Source organism: Diabrotica undecimpunctata, chromosome 3 (genome assembly GCF_040954645.1).
Source record: "Diabrotica undecimpunctata isolate CICGRU chromosome 3, icDiaUnde3, whole genome shotgun sequence".
Lineage (NCBI taxonomy): Eukaryota > Metazoa > Arthropoda > Insecta > Coleoptera > Chrysomelidae > Diabrotica > Diabrotica undecimpunctata.
In genome coordinates, this window is record NC_092805.1 from 110,287,343 (window position 1) to 110,301,100 (window position 13,758).

The 13,758-nt window shown below is 32.9% G+C and overlaps 1 protein-coding gene across 3 annotated transcripts in view; it reads right to left on the reverse strand.

Annotated features, from left to right (window-relative positions):
• The window catches only part of Pgant2 (polypeptide N-acetylgalactosaminyltransferase 2), a 354,922-nt gene that overhangs the window by 135,448 nt on the left and 205,716 nt on the right, over positions 1-13,758 (reverse strand). For all 3 annotated transcript variants that reach the window (XM_072526601.1, XM_072526600.1, XM_072526602.1), the window contains one exon: positions 10,616-10,890. In XM_072526601.1, the coding sequence (XP_072382702.1) occupies positions 10,616-10,890 (275 nt within the window). The remainder of the gene's footprint in view (positions 1-10,615; positions 10,891-13,758) is intronic.

The following is a 13,758-nucleotide window of genomic DNA, read 5'->3' on the forward strand; positions in this document are numbered from 1 at the left end:
TAAAAGAGTAGAATGGAACGATTATATAAGCCGAATGACAACAAACAGATTAGTAAAGACGGCAACAAACGGTTTCCCAATAGGAAGACGACCAGTATGGCACATGACACGAATGAAGCAATTTTAATAACAGCAGGTTGCCAACGAGAACTTCTCAACATAGTTAACGAAAAACAATTCCTACCTTGCTGTATTCTTAGGGAAAGCAAATACTATATTCCTAAACTAATTGTACAAAGAAAAATAGAGGAGCGCTGAGTCCCAGGAAAATTACAGCATTTGTGTCTAAAAGACAAAAGAAATGTAGCCACAATATTCCAAAGAAATGGACAACAAAATGGTCGGACAACAATTATAAAAATAATTATTTATAGACTAGAAATCACTAGAAAACACTAAAAATCCTAAGATTTATTACTTGTCGAAACTAAATTAAAATTTTTACCACTGTGCTTTTTACAACTTGCAAAGCGGACATATTGATAAGTTATTCGACAAGGGAAACAATAATTTGCATTCCACATATCATTCATTCCGGCAAAAATTCTTAGTGAATTTAGTTTCTGCTACTCTAAACCGAGGAAAGAACTAAAACAGAAAGACGGTATTAGATTTAATTTCAATGCAGGCATCCGCCAGCTGCCTATACGTATTTTAACCTCATTAGGTATCACCAGAGCGACATATGCAGTTGCTCTGAATCGAAATTAAATATCTCCCGTCATAGAACGATACTTATACAAATAATTATTTACATACGTTACAACGTCATCTGCTCTAGAGCAGACAGAATTAGAAACGATGAAATAAGAAATCGGATGGGGGTAGATGGATCACTGGCAACAGACATAGAAAGGAAACAACTTATATGGTATGGCCATGTTCAAAGAATGCCAGAAACAAGACTACCAAAAATCGCCATGAAATGGATACCACCAAATCGTAAGAAACGAGGAAGACCAAAAAGAACATGGAAGGAGGGAATAACAAAGGCAATGAGCTCCCGAGACTTGACCGAAGAACAATGGAATGATAGAAATTCGTGGAAATTAGGCATCGGACAACGACGCAAGACGTTTTGAAACCGATATATATATATATATATATATATATATATATATATATATATACAACGTCATCTAATAACAACAATAGAAATCGTAAGGTTTCTTACTTGGCGAAACTAAATTCAAATTTTTACCACTGTGCTTTCTATAACTTGCATAGCAGACAGATTGATAAATTAGTCGGCAAGGGAATCGTTTTTAGAAATTAGTTTCGCCAAGTAAGAAATCTTAGGATTTCTAGTGTTGTTTTTTTTATTTTTATTTTTTTATACCAGTTTAAATTTAGTTTGTCTATAAATCAAACAATAATATTTTACCAACTTTATTCATTAACCTCATTCGCTGGCAGTTTGTGTATTAAACAACCCTCTCAACAAAGTTACCGAGAAAGTAAAGAGTTCTGTACATATAAAGTTTTACATAAATGCGATTTGTAGATAACTAGAAGTTAGTGTTTTGTTTTGAAATGTTATTTATAGAAATTATAGAACGCATCAGTTAGAAAGCTACGAATTTATGTAAGTAATGATATCTGGAGCAGCTGTATAATTTTATGAGTTATTATATATTTTAAAGTATTTTTTGTTTAATATATAATATATTTTTTAAATAAAACCAGCTAAATATCTAATACAATGACTAGAATAACTTAGGTGTGCATAACAATTTCATAATTTACGTTAAATGTTAAAGATAAAAGTCGAAAGCTTACAGGATGACTCCACAAGATATCTATTCCAAAAAAAAAATAACCGAAAAAAGCAGAAACACATGTATCACAGAAAGTTATGGAGTCGAAGAAAGCTGGGCAAAAATTAAGTCTAATATCTTAGCCTCGGCCTAGGAAGTTCTTGGTGAAAGAAATATAAATAAAAATAAATCGTTCCCGAGGCGAAGAACTCCATGGTTTTGTACAAAAGTAAATGAAAAATGTAAAGAAAAGGAAAAAGCTTATCTAAAATACATGTCAACTAAAACACAAGAGGCATACTATAAATACAAGACAAGTAGAAACGAAACACATGCAGTTGTAAGAAAAATAACAAATGATCACTGGGAATGCTTTTCAAAAGAAATGAAACATGATTTTTACAGTCTGCAAAAGGAATTATGGTGCTTTATAAGAAGTCAAAGAATGGAAGTAAAGGCACTAAAAGAACCAAAACACATTAAAAAGGATACGTGGATTGACTACCTAAAAAAGCTCTATGCAGAGGAAGAACAAACGACGCTAGAACATGAAATACCAGAAATTACCACAAATAAAGAACTTAATATAAATGTACAGGAAATTCGGAAAATACTTGAAAACCTGAAGAACAGAAAAGCAGCTGGTAAAGACGGGATTCCAAACGAATTACTGAAATGTTGTGGAGCAGCAATGATAGAACAATTAACAACATTAATTAACAAAATTATAAATCACAATAAAATACCGGAAGAATGAAGAACGACCGAACTAATTCCACTATTCAAAAAAGGAGATAAAAACAGCCAGAAAACTATAGAGGTATAAACTTGTTAAATACTACGCTAAAACTTAAAACTAAAATTTTACAAGTGCTAATAAATCAGAGGATACGTTTACAGACGCAATATTCGTTATAAAGCAAATTACTGAGAAATCACTAGAGTATAATAGACCAGCATTTCTGTGTTTAATTGACCTAAAGAAGTAAGACTCAAAGGTGTAATCCATCTTCTGTATAATAGAGAAGTTTCTCTAAATATTATAAAAACTATCGAAAACATCTATGAAAATGAAGGTCAGTATAGATGGACAACTTACAGAACTTATAGAAATAGGCAGCGAAATAAGACAAGGGAATTCATTGAGCCCCATGCTCTTCTATTTTATCATGGATGAAATCATCAAAAGCATTAACAAAGGAAGAGGATACAAAGAAATAAAAATACTCTGTTACGCAGACGACGCAATATTGATAGCCCAAGATACAGATAGTCTGCAAAGACTGGTCCACAGAGCATATAAACTGGTCCATTACAGCAAAATAATTTAATATGACAATCTCATCTCAGAAAACTAAGACAATAGTAGTCAGTAAAGAACCAACCAGATGTAAAATATAAATTGATGGCATCAGTATTTAACAACCAATGGAAATAAAATACCTGGAAATTACACTGTCTAGCCATGGAGACCTGGACAAAGAAGTGAGAGATTAAGTACAAAAAGCAAATAGACTGGCAGGATGCCTTAATAACACTATATGATAAAACAGACACATTAACACTGATATGAAGTCAGGAATTTATAAAGCCAGTGTAAGACCAATAATGACATATGCCTCAGAAACAAGATCCGACACAGCCACAATGCAAAGGCTACTGAAAATGGCAGAGATGATAGTACTGAGAATGGACAAAATAGAAAAAAGAATGGAATAACCAGATAAGCAGAATGGAGGAGACCCGTGTCGTGAAAATAGCAAGAGATAAGTTGGCAGAAGAAATATCGGAAGACCGCGCAAAAAAATGGAGTGACAACCTTCCATAGAGGTATTAATCCGCCAATGAACAAGCAGCATTGTAAATGCGTAACCTAAACGTAAAATTGAAGACTATTTAAAATACAATGTGAAGCTTCGGAACCGGACTGATAATGTAAAGACGGCTAGGGCAAAAAATAAGAACAAGAGAAAAATATTAAAATCCCAGATATGAATTACAACATGAAAAATTAGATCGCCCATTACAAGAGACCAAGAAATAACTCAATTGCTGAAAAAAAAAACAAATAGGTAAATGTACAATGGATAATCAAAAGTAAAGTAAATCAAAAGACGATAGGGTTAAAGAAGATATTATCTATTTACTAATTCACCAAAAAACCAAAATCAGATTAAATAGTGTCAATAGGTATTAGAAAGGATTACAAAAACAAAGATATAAATGAAGAAGAAAGACCTGAATATCATCGGAGTAAACGGTCCAGAAAATAACAAACTTCAAACAATAAGGGAAATTATTTATGAAGAATTACAACAAATAACAATAGACCAAGTCGGAGAGACAATACTAGGATATTTTATCGCCCGAATAGGCATATACGCACAAAAGATGACGAGAGTGTTCAAAACGAAAATGAAGAATTGCTGATAGCGTTCTGCATGAATAACACATTTTTTTACCGCAAAGGCCAACACAAGTATACATTCAATAACACTCAGGGCCAAATGGCCTTAGTAGATTATGTTATAACCAACAGAGATACATACATCCATCAAAAATAATCGACGTAAGATGACACAACTTAGCAGATGTAGGTAGCGACCACAGCCTACTATTATGTAAAATAAGAATCATTATAAAATACAGCACACGTAAGAGAGCGGCACTAACATAAATAAAAATCAGAGTAGAAGGACTAAGAACTGAATACTTGGACAGAAAAATAATATCAGAGAAGACTGCTGAGAAAGAAGTATTAGAGAAAGGTTACATTGAGGAATGATGGGAAAATCTAAACAAAACAACATAATTTACGCAACAACAGAAACACTTGGGGAGAGAAAAGTAACGACTCATAACTTATCAAAAAAGACAATTCCATGATTAAGAGAGGAAGTAAAGACAAAATAGAGAAATATACAAAAAAAGCCAGCCTTTTTACAATATACAACACAACAAACATAACAAGCACAGAGAACCAAATCTGAGCCAACAACTATTAAAATTAATCCAAAAACTATTAGAGCAAATAACAATACCATAAGCATGGAGATCAAGCACACTAATACCTCTCTTTAAAGTGCAAAAAATTACTGGAATAGAACAAAACAGCGTACTTATGTTTCGTGGACCTAAAGAAGGTATTTGACAGGGTCAAATTAAACGACGGTATCCACTTTCTGTACGCTAAATCAATACGTCTAGGAATCATCAAAACGATCGAAATATATACCAGAACAACACATCAAAAGTAAAGGCGGAAGAAGAACTAACCATCTTAATTGAGGCTGGCAATGGGATAATACAGGAAATTCTCTGAGCCCTCTATTATTCAACCTGATCATGGATAAAATAATAATAAGAGTGATAATAAAAAAAAGGGACAAAAACCAGCATAAAATAATCTGCTATGTAGGTGACGCAATACTAATCTCTGAAAGTGAAGATGATTTACAGCGTATGCTTCGCCAATCTAATATAACCACAAGAAATTTTAAAATGAAAATGTCACAAAAAAAGACAAAATGCATGTTTATAACAGCAGATCTACTGCTGTAAATTAAAAATGGAGGAATACATAATAGAACATGATGGGATTTAAATATCTGGACGTCACACTTACTAGCTACGGAAAACTCCAACTAGCAGCGAAAGATTAAGTAAATAGAGCAAATAGTCGCAGAATGCGATTTAAATATCTGGGCGTCTCACTTACTAGCTACGGAAAACTCCAACGAGCAGCGAAAGATTAAGTGAATGGAGCAAACAGCCGCAGAATGTCTAAATTAAACAATATAGAGAAATAAAAATATCGGGAAAGAGATGGAAAGCAGAATTTATAAAACAGTCATCAGACCAATAATGACATATGCAGCAGAAACACGACCCGACACAGGTAGAACAAAAAAAATGCTAGAAACAGCAGAGATGAAAACTTAAAAAAAAATTGATGGCAAGACACTATGGGACAAAGCTAAAAGTGCAGACATACGCTGGAGATAAGTGGAGAACATCAATGACTGGGTAAGGAAGAGAAGAGTCGAGTGGAATGATCATATAAGCCGAATAACAACAAAGAGGGTAGTAAAGACGGAGAGAAACGGTTCTACAACTCGAATACGATTAGTCGGAAGACTACGAAAACGATGAGATGACAAACTCAAGCCAAAAAAACCCCAGGGATTGTACAATTATAATTTTATACAAATACCTAGCGTATATATGACGAATTCCACAGAAAAAATCCACTTTTGATGCCAAAAACATTGATTTTAAAATTTTACATCACACTCTTAAGACCAATTTTTTTTATTCTTTAGTACTCAAAACTGAAGAAAGAAAAAATAGTACCACAACCCTTAACGAGGGTAATCGTGCATTTTTTGCTTGGTTTAAAAAATTGGATGAGCGAAAGAATGTCGCTACTTAAAATCATTGCAGAATCTGATCAAAGGCACCTACAAATCTTTTTAAAAAACAAAAATAATTTTAAATAATGCTTTTGTTTTTATGTTCATTCTCAATCTACAGGATAAATACTAACGCCTTAATTATCTCGGAAACAACATTTTATACGATTTTTATAGATTTTTACGTACGATTTTTATAGATTTTGGTGCGTAAGGATCTTTTAATGCAGCTTGTGATTATGGTGGTATTTACATTGTTGTTGAATCTTCAATTTTTCTGGAAATTTAAATAACTTTCTTATTTCAAATGGACCATCCTGTATATTTTTTTGTCTTTTAAAGTTCTTAAGAAATACTAATTATTTTTTATATTCTATTGTCTATACCTAAATGCCATAATTTCGGAGATATTTCTGCTAGAAATAATCCAGAAATCAGATCTAAGTAACCCAATTCAGTTTAAAAATTTAAAATCCTCTTAATAATATTAATCATTGCTTATTGCTCAATGCGATTGTTTGTTTATGACATTGAAAATATCAGTGTGATGAGCTAGTGAAATTTGCAATATAATCAAAAGCTTATTTAATAATGTGTACAAATTATATTAGAAAAACATGAATGCATAAACAAACGCATGTGAGTTAAATACCCGAAAAATAACGGGAGTAGATTATTAAGAATTAAGAGTTAACAGTTGAAGCTAGTGTTGTCGTCCGTCAACTGGGTACTCTCTCTTATTGTACTTTGAGAACCAATAAAGTAATTATGAGTATCCAGTGAGTTCGAGTTAATCAACCCCATGCAGGGGGTAAACTACCCCTAGAGTTCCACTATATGGAACTCTTGATGGAAGCAATCTAATAAACATTATATGATTATCCAACATTATTATACCATTATCTTCGCCTTTAAGTTGAAATAATACACTAAGATGGTAATAACTATTACAATAAAAACTTGGACATTTCAATAAATTAGTATTGTTGGTATCTATTTAAAGTCACAATGAATTGTATACATGAAAAAGAACGAATTGAAATTTTAATGATATTAGACAAGAGACGTGTAATATCTTTAATAATTTATATTCCAACCGAAATCCGAAAACAAGGTCTACTGTCAATAAATTAGTAAAAAGGTTTAACAAAACTAGTTCACTTAAATATTTATCGAAATGAGGGCACAGGACAACTGCATCAACTGAAAACAAATCTTTAGATGCTTGTGTCTTATTAGAAGGCGATGATCCTCACTTGAATACTAGACAAATATCCAGAATTCGAGACTTCGCATACAATCCTAATGAAAATTTCTCAAGAAAATAAATTCCATTCATACAAAATAGTTCAGGGGTTTTAAGATGATGATTTCGATATACGTGAACAGTTTGCGGACATAATGATAGGAAAATGTTACAATTAAAACGATCCAATTTTTTTTAAATAATTATACAATAATGTTAAGTTATAAGAACAACTTAATGCATGAGCTAAATAATTGGTCGCTTTTTAATTGAGAATACAATATTTGGCTGATACAAGATGGTGCTCCTCTTCACTATGGTCGTGTGGTAAGGCAATACCTATATAATGTGATTCACAGAAGATGGATTGGAAGGCGTGGTTTTATCAAATTGCCCCCGCTATCACTCGACATAACATTTTTAGACTAATTCCTGTGGGATCACTTATAAAACATAGTTTATAAAACAAAACCTGCGAATATTCAGGAATCAAAAAATATGATTACCACAGAGATAAGAAGAATTGAACAGTCAGGGATAATGTAACGTGTATTGCAAAGTTTTAAAAATAACATGGCTTGTTGTTTTGAAGTAAACGGATAATATTTTGAGAATCTGCTTTGCTTGCCTTAACTGGTTTTCTAAAATTCTTAATTTTTCTACTACTCAAATATTGACATATCATCATTTTGGCTTTACAACCCTGTGTGGGTCCTAGCCTCCCTAAGAATTTTTTTCCAGTCGTCCCTATCCATCGCCTTCCTCCGCCAAGCACGTATTTCCATATTTCTCATATCTTGATCTATGTTATCTAGGAATCTTGTTCTGGGTCTTCCTCTTCTTCTTTGACCAATAGGTCTATCAACGAGCGTTTCTCTAGCTGGGTCGGTTTGCTCCATCCGCATTACATGGCCTACCCACCGCATATTCGCCTTAGTATTTTTCTTTCGAAACACCTTGCTTTTTGTTAAAGTCCAGGTTTCTGAAGCATATGTTACGACTGGGCGTATTATTGTTTTGTAGAGTTTTACTTTTGTATTTCTTGATATAACTGTTGATATAAAAAGGAGATTAAGCCCAAAATAGCATCTATTAGCCGTGCAAATTCTGCGGTTTATCTCTGCGGTAGTGTCATTTTCAGTATTGACGAGCGTTCCCAGGTATACAAATTCGTTAACTGCTTCGATGACGTCGTTTTCTATAACAAGTGGCCGTAGTATTTGTGGTTGCGTACCTATTTTCATGTATTTCGTTTTATTTGTGTTTATTATTAAACCCATTTTTGTAGCCGCTTCCTTTAGTGCAACGTACGCCTCTAGTGCTGGATTTCCCCTGGATTCGTACTCTGCATTCAACTTTTTCAAGGGTTAGTTTGGTTAGACTTACCAACTGATTTGGTACTCCTAGGTCTAGCATTGCTCTAAACAATTCTCTTCTATTTACAGAGTCATAGGCTGCCTTGCAGTCTATAAATATGTGGTGCGTGTCTACACCGTATTCCAGTGTTTTCTCTAGAATTTGTCTCAGGGTTGAAATCTGATGAATTGTTGATTTACCACCTCTGAAACCAGCCTGGTATTGTCCTATTATTCGCTCTGCATATGGTGCCATACGATGGCATAGTATAATGGAATATATTTTATACGCTGCATTTAGGAGCGTAATTCCTCGATGGTTAGAGCATTCAAAGATATCTCCCTTTTTGTGTATTTCCTTTTCTTCTCTTCTCTTTGTCTGGTAATTCTCTATACTTGTTCTAGTTCGGCGGGTAAGCATTTTTGCATAGGCTTCATTTTTTTTTCTGTGTTGCGTCTTTGCATTCGTCGTCAAACCAGTAATTTTTTCGGGTACAAGTTTCTGTTCCTATTTCATCTTCTGCTGCTGACTCAATATCTTCCTTTATTCTGTTCCAGTAGCAGTCTATATCTCTCTGGTCTTCCTGGCTTAGACTTTAATTCCTTAACTTATTGGTAATATTTTCTCAGTACTGTTTTGCAACAGTTGCATCTCTCAGCTTCTGTACATTCCATTTCTTTCTATCTATTTGTTTTCTTTGTTGGAATTTGAAATTCTAGCCCTTAGATATTGACATATCTCTAACATGAATTTGTTTTCAGCTGCTGTAAGTTTTCTGCGCTATGATTTAGATAAATCTTTTACTGCACCAGTTTCGTTCAATTTTTTATTAATTTATTGTCAGTATACCTTGTTATAACATTATAAGAATAAAAATTATTGAAGATTATTCAAATTAAACGAGTTTATTCATCTAAATATATTACTTTAACTTCGGCGAAGATATTGTAAATGAAGCAATAACTTCGAAACTATGGCATTTAGGTATATGCAATATTACATAACAGAGAATCAATATTTCTTGAACACTTTAAAAGACAAAAAATATACAAGGTAATCCATTTGAAAAAAGAAAGTTCATTAGATTTTCAGAAAGACTGAAGATTTTACAACAATGTAAATAACACCATATTATTGGCCGCATCACAAGACCCACACACCACAATCTATAACAATAGTGTAAGCTGTTTCCGAGATAATTAAGGCATTCCATACTTAAAACTAACTCTGTAGATTGAGAATAAAGAGAAAACAAAAGCATTACTTTAAAAATATAAAAAGACCTTCATTTTTGTTTTTAAAAAGGTTTGTAGGTCCTTTTGAACAGATTTTACATTTTTACATTCCAAAATCACTATTGTTTCGCTCGTTACATTTTGGAAATTTCGCAAAAAAGAAATAATTATCCTTGTTTTGAGTGGTGACACTATTTTTCCTTCAGTTTTAATCAAAAGACTCTGTCTTACACACCAAAAGCCACTGCTTATATTCTACTAAAAAATTTATTTACTTATTTGTTCTAGATATTACTAGTAAAAAAATGGAAAGAAGGATCATGAAATAACTGATACAGAAATGTGGGAAAGAGTTCTGAGTAAATCAGGTGTAAAAATAGAATAGAATAATTTATAATTTTGTAACGTATAAGATTGTATTTTATTTTTTGTAATTAAGTAGTTTGTGTTATATGATTCAGAATTGCGACTTTAAACCCCTACAAAGCCTTCAAAGCTTGTTGAACAAGATTTATAGATACTAGTTAGCCACAATAAACCTCTTGGGTCGAATGGAAGTGCCCTCTTATAATAAACCTAACCTAAGATAATATATAATAAGTTACTTACATGGCATTACGAGTATCAGGTATTTCTCTATTACTTGATAAGTTATCACTAGCTTGCTGATTAAATTTATTCCTTCCATAAGGATCTTCGCCTTTTCGTAACCGGCCCTTGGAAACATACCCGACCTCATCAAAATAATTCCATGCCAGTCGATCATCTGTCGTTTCCAGGCTTTGAAGAGCCATTGGAACGCCTGGTCCTATGGCGATGTCTTCTGGTTGGACGTATGACGACATAGTAACTCCGTCTTTCAGTCTTAGAGCTTTATTTTCATTCTGAAAGAAAAAAAAATAAATAAAATTTGTATATATTTGTTTAAGTAGTAAACATTGTATATGCAATTTTATAAGTCATTGTTCAGTGGGTTTTGTGCTGTCATAACTCAATAATAGTGCGTAACCTCTTTTCAGTAGATGGCAAGAGTACATCCAGAATTGGTTAAAATATAAATGAAATTAAATTCAAATTTAGAAATAAGACGTTCATAATAAAAAAAAAATATTATTAAAGCTGAAATCAATTATAAATATTATCGTACTATGTCAGATTCCGAGTAATTTCGATTCTCGTCATACGACAATTTATAGACAATATACTGGTCGAATTTGTTAAGTACGGAGGGGAGACTTTACGTAGTCAAATATACAAACTATTAAAACTTATTTGAAATAAAGGGAAAATGCCAACAAAATTGCACGAAAGTGTAATAATCCACATCCATAAAAAGGGAGACAAAACCAAGTGCTCCAACTATAGACGAATCTCTCTACCTAATACGACACACAAATCTCATCGAATGTCCTATTAGGTAGACTAACACAACTTTTATGGAAATTTTTATAGCGGAATACCAAGATGGATTTATTAGGAAAAATAGATCGAACAGAGATCAAGATTTTTTACTCTAAGGTAGTTACTTGAAAAAGGATGGGAATTCCATAGAACTATCCATAATGTTTTCATGAAATTTCGACAAACATAAGACAGGATTAAAAGGGATCAGACGTCGAATTCAATGGCAGAACTTTCGATTAAAAAAAAACTGATACAGCCTGTGTAAATACATATGTGTAAATGGCTGTAGATTCAGAGTACGGATAGGTAACCAACCATTAGAATCGTTTAAAATAAACAATGGCCTACTATTAGACTAATGTATATACGCGGACGACATTGATATTGTTGGAAACAACGTCACCACTCTAAAGAATAGGGGCAAATCTGTCTAATGTTCAATGACGATAAAACCAAATATATGTGCATTAACAGACAAAAGAGACGAGATAGAATATGACAAAATGTAACAATAGATCCATAAACCTTGAAAGAGTGGAACGTCTTAAATATATTGTAGTGACCATAACCGCAGATGACAATATCATAGAAGAGATAAAAGGGAGAATTCAGTCAACAAACAGATGTATGTATAGCCTGCCCAACACTATTAAACACAAGAGCCTAACACGAACCTAAAAAATCATGCGATGAAAAGGTAACATATGATCAGATTTAAGAACAATGGAGCTCTCACCGACCAAAATATCCTGGACGATCGTGTGAGATAGAAGCACGTTGTGCAGTCACCTAAGACTCACTCTGGGTTGTAATGATACAAGAAGAAGAATACAATTTATAGAAAACTTACTATTAAAAATTCCCGAGGTAGGTCATCGGCTTTTATTCCCGATTTACATTTATGTTTCTTTACCATATTAATCTAATATGGGTGAACTACCTCCGTGTTAAGAAGTAGGTAATCACCAGTTTTTTAATGAATGCACCATTTTTTGAAGTTCCCATTTCCATTGCTGAGCTGATTCCAAAAAAGTTGTTTTAAATTTCCACAAGGTAAAAAAACAATAAAAGCTGTTGAACTAACCCTTGACTCCCGCATTGTAACTTGATATCTGTCTATTTCTAGTTTTTTATCAACTTAATTTTGTCTTTATATTTTACTAAAAGGTTTTAACTGTCGATTATAAAAAAGGTTTTATTGCTCTGAATTTACAAATTATAAGGAAATAAAAATACCCTTCAAAAGTTTTTTTACAGCGGTTGAAAAGACCATAACGACAGTTATAAACTATTGCAACAATTAACCTATAAATTGTCACTTTTGACCATTGCCACATTCATTCTTTACTAGAGGATAACAGGAATAAAGCGCTTAGCGCTGGTCTGGATTTGAATCGATTAGGGAACCTATACTAGTGGCAGAAATAAGAGCAGCCATAATATTACTAAATGAAGGGAGATCTCCAGGACCAGACGGAGTACAGTCTGAATTTCTTATAATTCTTGATGATGAATTTTTAAGAATACTATGTAAAATCTTCAATAATATCTATGACACAGGCAATATTTCAAAAGATTGGCTAGTTTCAGAATTTATTACGTTACCAAAGAAACCAGGAGCGAAAAAGTGCGGAGAATACAGGCTAATAAGTCTAATGAGCCATACACTAAATTTTTTTTTTTAAATTATACATCGCAGAATATACAAGCTATGCAAAGAGAGAATATAAGACACACAGTTTGGATTCATGAAAGGCATAGTAGATACCAGAGATGCACTGTTTAGTCTACAGGTATTATTTCAAAGATGCAGAGATATGACTTGCGATATCTACATCTGCTTTGTAGACCACAAAAAAGTATTTGACACAGTTCAACACTGAAAAATGATGGATGTTCTACCAAAGGCCCAAATAGATGATAAAGACCGACGTATAATGCAAAATTTATACTGGAACCAATCAGCCACAATAAGATCAAATCGTGGAGATGAACCGACGGAAGCGATCCAGATTCTGCGAGACGTTAGATAAGAATGTATACTTTCACCTATAATATTCAACCTATATTCAGAGGAAATATTTAGTGAAGCCTTGGAAAATTGCAAACATGGAATCCTTTTAAATGAAAAACGCCTAAACAACATCTGCTGTGACACCGTTATTTTTGCAGACAGTTTAAACAGTTTACAGCAAGTAATAAACAAAGTAAAAGAAGAAAGTGAAAAATTTGGACTACAAGTAAACATATCAAAAACTTAATTTATGGTCACCAGCAAAGATAAAATTAGAGATTGCTTAGCAAGAATACACCAGTGGACCGAGTAAAACAGTTTACCTATCTTGGAA